General features: G+C 41.2%; 1 protein-coding gene across 1 annotated transcript; it reads right to left on the bottom strand.

The window, feature by feature from the left end:
- Positions 1-2,191: 2,191 nt before the first annotated feature.
- On the bottom strand, positions 2,192-9,241 carry K444DRAFT_656557 (P-loop containing nucleoside triphosphate hydrolase protein; the record flags this gene model as incomplete). The annotated part of the gene is made up of 16 exons (XM_024886092.1): positions 2,192-2,720; positions 2,759-2,839; positions 2,896-3,245; positions 3,284-3,328; positions 3,381-3,681; positions 3,742-3,792; positions 3,857-3,928; positions 4,039-4,085; positions 4,134-4,165; positions 4,238-4,477; positions 4,629-4,698; positions 4,750-5,468; positions 5,530-5,763; positions 5,825-6,062; positions 6,158-6,189; positions 8,938-9,241. The coding sequence occupies 16 exons, from the start codon at positions 9,239-9,241 to the stop codon at positions 2,192-2,194; spliced, it is 3,345 nt and encodes a 1,114-aa protein (XP_024727966.1).
- Between the last annotated feature and the right edge of the window lie 946 nt (positions 9,242-10,187).

Raw genomic sequence — 10,187 nt, 5'->3', positions numbered from 1 at the left:
TATTAGAGAAAAAAAGAAAGAATCTAAAATTTAGCTTTCTAAAAAGCAAGTGAATTAAAGACTTATAATATAGGAATTCTAGATAAAAGTAACCCGGAAATAGTAATTAGATACTAGTTTTAGTATTATTAATAGAAGTATTAAAGAAAAAGAGGTTTAGAAAAAGAGTTTAGAGAAGGAATTTAAAAAAGGAATTTAAAAAAGGAATTTAGAGAAGAAAAGAAAGGTTATAAGATAGTTAGATACTAGCTTTTAGTATTAATAATAGAAGTATTAAAGAAGAAAAGGTTTAGAGAAAGGGTTTAAAGAAGAAGAAAAAGATTATAAGATAGTTAGATACTAGCTTTTAGTATTAATAGTAGAAGTATTAAAAGAAAAGGAGTTCGGAAAAGAGATTTAGAGAAAGAGTTTAGAAAAAAAGAGAAAGGTTATAAAATAATTAGATACTAGCTCTTAATATTAATAGAAGTATTAATAAAGATATTAATAAAAGTATTAATAGAGAAGATATTAGTAAAAAACAGAAGCTTTTAGTATTAATAGTAAAGTCAAAAAATATAGAAAAAGAATAGAGATTTTAGAATAAAAATAAAATAGAATTATAGTTTTATAGAAAATAAAGTTACTAGTATAAAATAATTATATTATTATATAATTCTATATTTACTTTTATTATTTATTAAAAATATATATCTTTTAGGAAAAAGTATTACTTAAAATTTTTAAGCCTTTCTAATTTAATAATTATATATTTAAAAAATAAGAAATAAATATAATTATATATATTAGAATAAGAGAATTCTTCTTATCTAAAAATTATAATTATAGTATTACTAAATATAGAAATATAGAAATTTATATAATAAGCTATATATAAAGATTTGAGAAGATTTAAATTATCTTGAATTATTTATAATTAGTAAAATAAATTAGCTAACTATATAGATTAAATATAGTTTAATTATTATTAGTATATCTTGGCTTTTATAAGTTAGTAAAAGAAAGAATATTTATATCTTTATTTTTATAACTATAATATCTAAAATTATAATTTTTTTAATATTTAAATATACTTAATTTAGGGCTATTAAGTACTAATATTTTTATTTTTAGATATTATTTATTATAAATTTCTTTGGGTTTAAATAATTATATTAAATATATATCTTTATATCTTAAAGATAAATAATAAAGATATAGCTATACTAGCTTTAATTTTAGCTTTAATCTTAACTTTAATTTTCTTCCGAAAATAACTTTAATTCTAATATATAATATTATTATTAAAGCTTTTCTTTATTAAAAATATAATATTTATAATATATCTTCTAATAATTCAGACTTAGTCTATAATATTTTTTCCTATTAATATATTTAATTAATAAATCTCTTTGCTTCTTAACTTTCTTTTTATATATAATCTTCTTTTTCTTCTCTATAATAATACTTTAATCTTCTTATATTACCTAATAATATTACTAAAGTAGTAAAGCAAATTAATAATAAGACTAAAGTTAGAGAAATAGAGCTATACTAGAGCAGAGAGCTAAAGAAATTAAAGAAAAGTAAGGCAAATCTAGAGATAAGCTTAATATATATTTATAAAACTGAATTCTCTTAAGCTTATACTACTTATAGTAATAAGAAGAGACTAAAAGGCCCTTTCAAATACTATATAGTTATAGAAAGCAAATTCGATAGTACTTATATAAATTACAGATATAATAATAATAGTAAAGTCTATACTTTCCATTAACTTAATACTAATTCTACTAAGTCTGGAAAGCCTTACTCTATATCTGTAAAACCTTTTATACTAAAGCCTTGACTATCTATAAGATATAGAAAGCAATACAAAGACAGATACAAGGTCAGAAGGCAATAGGGAAGGAGGTTATAGCAGAGAAGGGCAAGGATACTGGAGGAGAAGGGGACAAAGAAGATATAGATAATTCGAGTGATCTAGGCAGTATGGAGGATACAGAGAGTAAGGGAGATGGAGATATGCCTTGTAATCCATAGGATTTGCCTTACGGACCATGCAAGCTAAGGGGGAGCTAGGAGTAGTCGAGAATAAGGCGTGTATGCTGTACTTCTTTTTTTAGTGAGGTATGGGGGGGCAGGGGGGGGGGGGTGCGGGCGCGAAAATCAAAAAATCAGAAAATCACTTTTCGCTTCTCGGTTTTGTCGACTAGCCTGCTAATGGCCTCAGTAAGATGGTGGACTCCGTAGCTACATCAAGAGAGGACGTGACTTCATCCAAGACAACCACTGGCGTCACGCCTAAAGTTCGTAACGCGCCGGTTTTGGCAAGCGCCCGGCAGATCGCAAATAGTTGACACTGTCCCACAGAAAGTTCCTGGAGCAATGAAACCTTCTGATAGAGGATCGGGTGCTCGCCAAAGCCAGAAATAGCGATGCCTCCCTCAACGCGTTTGTCGCTTTCGACAAAGTGTGACCACAACACCGCTTTGGCCAATGCATCAATCAGATCCCCGTCCGGTCTTGAGTTGTCTGGGTCCAAGTTGAAGCGCAGCGTCTGTTCGGGCAAAAGGAGGGGGTCCTGGGATACCGCGACGAAGCAGCGCTGGCGCAGCAAATTAAGCCTGACGCGCTTGATATCGATACCATCCAGCTTAATCTTACCAGACCGAAGCTCCAGAAGTCTGAGCAGCGTCAATAGTAGCGTAGTTTTACCAGTTCGTATGTAAAGGTCAGTCCTGGAATGGAGACGATCTAAAAGCGAGGGTTGACTAACCTGCCTGTGCGACCGCAGACGATGAGCTTCTGACCAGGATTGACATTCAGGCTCAAATTCTTTATAGCAAGAGACTCGGCGCTGGGATGGGCAACTAGTTAGCTATTGGCAGAGAGAGCTCTCTGGCAGGTACGTACTGGTAGGCGGCAGTGATATCGCAGAACTCGATCTGCGCACTGGAAAGCCAGTTTGCAGGTGGCTCCATACTCCAGTTCGCTCCACCCTCAAGCGGAGTGTTCTTCTCCAGAGTTTTCAAGCGAGAAATGGCACCGAGAGAGATCTCCATAATGGTCCAGTTCTCCACAAGCTTCAGCAGCGTTGTATTTGCAACGAGGATAATGTTGAGCGCAATTCCGACTTGCGCACCGCTGACATGCTCTCGGAATACCACAGCTATGACAATCGCAGTTGTTGCCACACCTGCAGCCAAGAGATCTAGAACAACATTAAGCCATCTTTGTAGACAAAGGAGAAGAAACTCTGGGCGCTGGGAGTGTTCAACGCCAGAATGTTGTTCTGGATAACGGCTCTGGACCAACCAAAGGGGCGTATTGTTTCGAGGCCCTCAACCTAACAAAATCCCAGGTTACCTGCTCGTCTTGATTAGAATATGGGTACCTACAGATTCCAAGAAACTCGAGAAGACGCCTGCGCGGGCCTCTAGCTCCAGATATCGCAATTGCCTCGACGTTCGAAGATAGACCTTCCGCACGAAGTAAACCCGAAGCACACAGGCCGGAATAGCATAGTAAGCCATTTCTCTGCCATGCAAAGAACTATAACCTGCATAACAGGCTTGCAGATTTCTGATAGTTCTATTAGCTTCAAAGCCTCCAGGAAAATGTGCGTGGAACCTACGAGTCACAATGGTTTGAAACGCTGACGGCAGTTGTTTATCGATAAGCTGGATGTCTTGACTAAACCTAGTAACCATCAATATTAATTAACTACCTTAAGCCACCTAAGCAAGCATCCATTCTTACCTATTCAGGATTGAGCCGTTATCTGTTTGAGAGAAGAAAGATAACGGAGCGCTGTTTATACTTAGCTGTCTCGCACATCATCCAATCAGGGATCCTTATATGCAGCAATACAAACCTCGTGACGATGTTTACAAGGCGTTGATGTATCCGTGACCCAGACCGTAAAGCAAGTCGGATAAGGACGACTCTTGGAGAAACGGATTAGCCACGAACAGCCCGAGCTCGCCAGTAAACGTACCAAGCTTGGGCGCTAGTCGTGATCCAGGACACTGTGGAGAGAAAGACATATGCACCAACGTAAATGCGATGCTGCTGCTGCCTGACTCGGTCCACAACCGAAGCCACTATTGGGGGATCGTCATGCAGAAAGAATATATAGAAGTGTCGCTGACGAGACAGAGGAGGTTTACAAAATCACTGAAACCTAGATATTAACCTGAGGTGTTGTTAGCCTACGCTAGTCGCAACACTAGAAAATAGGGGAGGGTGAAAGAACCGTATAGAGCGGTATCGCCGGTCTGTCTCGCCAAGTCCAGTTCCGTCGCGTCCTTTGCCCGCAACTGGGCGCTGAGTTTATTGTAGTTGGCCGACAAGACAACGTTTTCCTTGCTGGTATGGCTGGAAGCAAACTTTGCTATGGATGCAGCTTTGATAATGAGGTTTTGCCAGCTCCCTTGGTCGACGATTCCACGATCTCCAAGAACCACGATGTGGTCTGCAGCTAGAAAGTACTGGGCTATCCAGGGGTAAGCTAGTACGCGGACAGACTAGCGAACAGCATGGGATTAACTCACCGGAATTAGAAACGAGGACCACGGTGGTCCCCAGCCGCCGCAATGAACCGGACGGTCCAAATAGATTGCTAAAAACAGTCTACTCGGTTTCACCATCTAGGCCACTAAATGTGTCGTCCAGCAGAAGTATATTGCATCTTGCAAATAATGCACGAGCGAGTGCCTAGAGTTTGTTGAGTATCCGGTCCTTCTGGGGCAGTCTCAAGAAACCTACCACAGGTTGTCTTTGTCCGCCGGACAGATTGAGTCCCCTACTGCCAATCTGTGTCTGATCTCCATCCGCAAGTGAATCGATGTCATGAGTGAGACAACACATATTTAAAACTTTGTCATACCGTTTCTCAAAATTTTCAAAATTTGAGCCATAGATATTGGTAGCACCGTAGATGGCTTCCTTGATTGTACCATTAGGTAGCCACGGCCTCTGAGCGCAGTACGCTATCCTTTGCGTGGATAAAGAGACTGATCCATGAGCGGGGATTGCTTCTCCAAGGATCATGCGCAATAGAGTCGATTTTCCGCTGCCAGTAGGACCAGATATGAGGGTGAAATTTCCAGTGGCTATGGTGATGTTGATGTTCTCCAAGACAACTTGTGGATGGCCGATTTGAACTTCGCTGATCCGAATGGCAGGGCCGGGTGTTACTAGATTGCTAGGTGCCGAATTCCAAGCCAGAGGAGCTTTCGGTAACTCCCTACGATTGACTTGTAATGGCGGCCGAAGTAAGAATGCTTGGATCTTTTCGAATCCCGAGAGCGCTGACACTACGCGGGGTACAATTGTCATTACCATGTTTGCAGGATGCGTGACCATGCCCAAGACGGCTGCGGCGGTAAATGCAGTGTCCGTCTCTAGGCTGCGACCCTTGGCCTCGGATGTCACCGCAAATATCGCCAGTGTGATGGCTGGGGAGAATATCCCGAGGGCATTAGCTAATATCCGTTAGCTTGTACAACGGGCAGCAGTTAAAACTCATCTGGTCTTATAACAAACCTGATGCATTGTAGTATACCATGATCCATCTCAGTTTTGAGGCTGTCTGGAGCTCTATTTCTCGAAGCTTCTGAATACGACGACTCAGATGGTCTTGGAACCCCAGCATCTTGATAATTCTCATCGCCTTGAGCATTGAGCTTATAGCAGCTATGCGATCTTGCGTTGCGTTATTCCAAGCCTTCTGGCCAGGTTGCAAGTGCTTTGCAACAAACCGACTCATTTGAGAGCATACTACGTAGGTACCTTATATTAGTACCTGTCAACGCAGGGAGCTGTGGAATGAGATACATACAATATATAAGAAAGAGCGGAGGCGGCCAGATCCACCCAACCTGGCGTGCCAGAAGCCATATGCCAATCAATACTTCTAAAATCTGAGCCCATATCTCATGAACCATTTCGGCAATGCCATCGAGGCCATCAGTGTCAGTGCTCATGAGTGTGGTGGCCGCGCCATTATCGTACGAGACGCTCGCTAACTTTATGGTATGGTCATGAATAAGTCCCACTAAGGCACTGCTAGTCATCAGCTTCAATCAGTTAAGACGATTCTGGTACGCAGCTGTCGATAGCTAAAGCTGAACGTTAGCGTGCGGGAAGAAGAGTACGAGCCTTGGCTGCGTACCGCAATGCCAACATATATTGCCACGGCAAATACTATAAGCCAGTGTCTGTGGTACGTAAGGGGGTTGTAAGAAGTCATGAACCCCCCCCTGCAAGGCGGTAAGCGCTTGGACCAATAAAAAATCCATTTCGCTCGATTCGCCCCATAAATTACCTACTCTGGTAGAGGCAGAACAGGGGAGGTGTTCATGACTTCTTACAACCCCCTTCCGTACAGTCACCACCAACTGATATTAGCCGAAACGCGTATTTAAGCGACGCGACGCGATTTCCCCCATCAACCCCCTTACACATATTACCCAAAATGCCACCTTTACGCACTCCTTTACGCTCCATCTCTGGAAATCGCCCTAAGGGGTCAGAGATCTCTCCTTATATACGTGGTCAAGTTATAGGGAAGGCTTCAGAGGGTGCAGATCCTACCTCGATTGCAAAGGACCTAAAATTGACTCGCAGCACCGTTAATTACACACTTTAGCAAGACGAATTGCGCAACGACGGCCACTCCCTACCACGAAAGCCTTGCAAGAAATCATATACCGATGCCAATGAACGTCAAATCCTCCGTTACGTTCGCCTGAACCCAAAGGATATATACCAACAGGTTATTAATTAATTAGAGCTGGGTTATAGGCGTAAAACCATCAAGAAGATCCTCACAGGCTTGGCAGCAATACCTAATTTCTGGTATCGATAGATATCGATGCCAGAATCATAAGGTATCGATACTATCGATAAAGTATCGATTCCTATCGATTCCCGGAACCCAATTCCCCCCTTTAATTGCAATTAACTTTAGAACCACTTCCCTTATAAGAAAGCTTTTGGTAGCGCAAATATTCTACTTAATTTAGGCTTTCTATTTAGCTACTTATCTTATAGTTTAGACTAAAACTCGTCTCAATGCGGCTATTTTAAGCAAAAAATAGCTTTTGAGATTTTCGTGAGGCTCGCTTATAATAAGCGTTCCGATAAGAGATACGAATACGATACTAAATTTTCCGAATACGAGAGCTTTTTTAAATTAAAATAATATTAACTTTTATTAATAATATTAAGTAATTCCTTTAATAGAAAGACTAGAAAATAAAGAAATTATATATAAATATATTATTATATAAATTAAATAATAAATGGAAGAGATAATTTAAGGCCAAGTATCGATTCTTGCGATACCTAAGTAATACCATCCAGTATCAATACCTTATCGATACCAAAAGTATTTTTGCCAAGCCTGGATCCTCAAGAGGCATGGCATATGCAATTGGAGAGCAAAGAGACGCCCGGAGCTTACAGAAGCTCACGCGATAGCACGGCTTGCTTGGTGTCTCGTACGAGAAGGATGGACAGAAGAGGAGTGGGGCTTGGTGGTGTGGAGTGACGAGTGTTCTGTAGAGCGGGGGCGGGGTAAAAGGGGGGAATGGTGCTTTCGTATACCGGAGCAAAAGTGGTATAAGGAGATGGTTCAAATCTATAGTACGGGCAAGAATATAAAGATTATGGTCTGGGAATACTTTTGGGACTATAGGAGGTCCAATTATTATATTATGGACCGCGATTTTGAGTCGACAAAGTATGGGTACTTAGCTAACTCCTACCTGGAGGTTTGTAATACAGAAGTAGCCCCAATTTTCTTATAACTTGACGATAGTTACTTGTTTATACAAGATAATGCTTCTATATACCGGGTATATATAGTTCAGGCTTGGTTTGCACTCTATGGTATTATACAGATAGTAAATTGGCCCGTATACTTCCCTGATCTTAACCCAATTAAGTATATCTAGTAGCACCTGAAAATAAGGACCTTGTAACGGCGCTGGCTGGGGGCTAAAGGGGGGTGGCTGTCACATGACTGGTTTCACCTAGCTAGCCGGCGTTTCAGTGATTTTAGCTAGTATTTCCCTCCTTTTACTCCCTTTCCTTCTCTTTCTCCTTCTTCTCTTTAGCTTAGTATTCTCAATATATGGGATTTTCCTGGATCTTTGAGCCTTTGTACCATTGCCTCGATCCCGCCGTTATAGACCTATAAGATATTCCCAGAGGTAGCGGCAGATAAATCAGAGTCAGAGTATACAAGACAGAGGCTAGAGTCTTATATTCAAGCGGCGTAGGGTATATTAGATAAGGGGTTATTCGATAGTTTATATACAAGTATACCGGCGAGAATAAAGGCTTGTATTGCGGCCGATAGGTGGTATACTAAATATTAAGATAATTAGACGGATGAAACTGTATAATATTTGGGCATATAAAAGAGCGAATTGCGATAATTAAAACGATGCAATTTGCACGTGAATTGCCCTAGTAGTTATTAAGTAATTAAGTAATTAATATGGGGTGGGAATGAGAAGTGTGGTGTGGTACGGGGTCGTGTCTAACGAGCCTAGTCAGATAAGTCTGTATCGCACAGGGCATTTCACTAACAAATATTTTTTTAAACTTTTTGCGCAATGTAACAAGTAATTAGTTTAGGGGTTAACATTATAATTTAACCTCTTCTCTATTATAATTATTAAAATGTAAGATAAATAATAAGTGGTTGTTTAATTAAATACAAGTGAAGTAGCTGACTTGGGTTTTCGACAGCCTGAAAATACTCGCTAAAATGCCCTGTGCGACACAGACTTATCTGACTAGGCTCGTAATATCAGTTGGCTAGTACTGTAGCTCTCTGGCACTTCAGCACAGCCAGGGGGTAGACTCTTCTGCGTTTCGGGTTTTGCTATTCCACAAGTGAGAAGCAAAACGATAAGCGATTTTGAGGGGCCCTTTGCTGACCTCGTTGAGACCATATCTCAACCATTGACTTTCTTGTGGACTCTGGCATCATGTCTTGGTTTAGCGGTGGCATATCTGCTTGGGTGAAAATATCCTTACATCCCTGAAGGAGGATTAGGTTGATCCACAGAAACAGGAGCCGACTGAAGAGGCCGTGGAGCTCCTGGGGAAATTGGTGCCTGCTAAAAACATCAAGGGCGGGGCGTTGTGTGCCATATTCGAAGATTAACAGCGTCGATTGCATGTAACAGCGAAGAAGCACCGGCCGGGAGAGAGTCGAATGCCCAGCAATGTCGGATGGCATAGTTAGATAGACGACATCGCACAGTACAAACACAAGAAGGTATCGCGTGGCTAGATCTGAAATCTGATGAGGGCGCCGCTGTTCTAGGAGCAGAAGTAGGCCGAGGCCCAGCGAAGCATTTGAGGAGGCAAACAGGGAGAACCGACAATGAGCCTCATGCTGAACATCTAAGCTTGAAACTTTTGTCCAGTACACGAATAATGTAATGGAAAGTAATAGCCCGAGAGCCTAGCGACATGATTAGGCCAAGGGAGAAGCTTCAGGTTCCCGAGATGGGAGATACTAAGATACTAACAGCTTTGAAGCGCCCTTTCCAGCTTGGAACACTTCTAATGCCAGAACTGCGAAGCTTCCAAAGTCTCACAGGGAGAATTAATAGGAATATTGCGGCACAAGCTGTAGATATAAGATGTAGAACACCGGCGGGCTCGGGAGTCATTGTGGCCCGCCGAGGAGGGCATGGCTGTTGGTCTGTGCTGACCTTTAGCCCCTCAATCTCGCCAGCAGTTACTTACATGCAGTGAAACCAATATTATAAGGTAAGAAGTCATAGTCGGGCCCTCTCGACCTATCTATTTCGACCCGTTTCCTTCCTCCTCCGGTTGGTGGGGCTTAGGTTTGTTTCGTGAACCCTTGAACATCATGAAGTCTCTTGGCTGATCTCGTTACACCGTGCTCTTGAGTACAGCCATTTTTAACGCAGATTCCCCGTTTTTGTTTCGTGCCCATCCTTCCCCTCTGGTTTGTCAACGCACGTATAGGTAACTTACCTTGACCTCCATCACAATGACAGGCCGCATTGCAGGTCAAGACCCTATTGTTTTGCTCCCTGGCATCAGCTCTCAGAAGTTTCATGACTTTATGGGCCGGGCTGTGCAAGTGGTCGGTAGCGAAAATGTTACTGTCGTTAGAGAGCCCGACCAGTTCTCGAAGGAAGACTACATGG

This window comes from Hyaloscypha bicolor, assembly GCF_002865645.1.
Source record: "Hyaloscypha bicolor E unplaced genomic scaffold K444scaffold_182, whole genome shotgun sequence".
Lineage (NCBI taxonomy): Eukaryota > Fungi > Ascomycota > Leotiomycetes > Helotiales > Hyaloscyphaceae > Hyaloscypha > Hyaloscypha bicolor.
The sequence above is the reverse complement of the archived record's forward strand: the minus strand, read 5'-3'. Positions and strand labels throughout refer to the sequence as shown.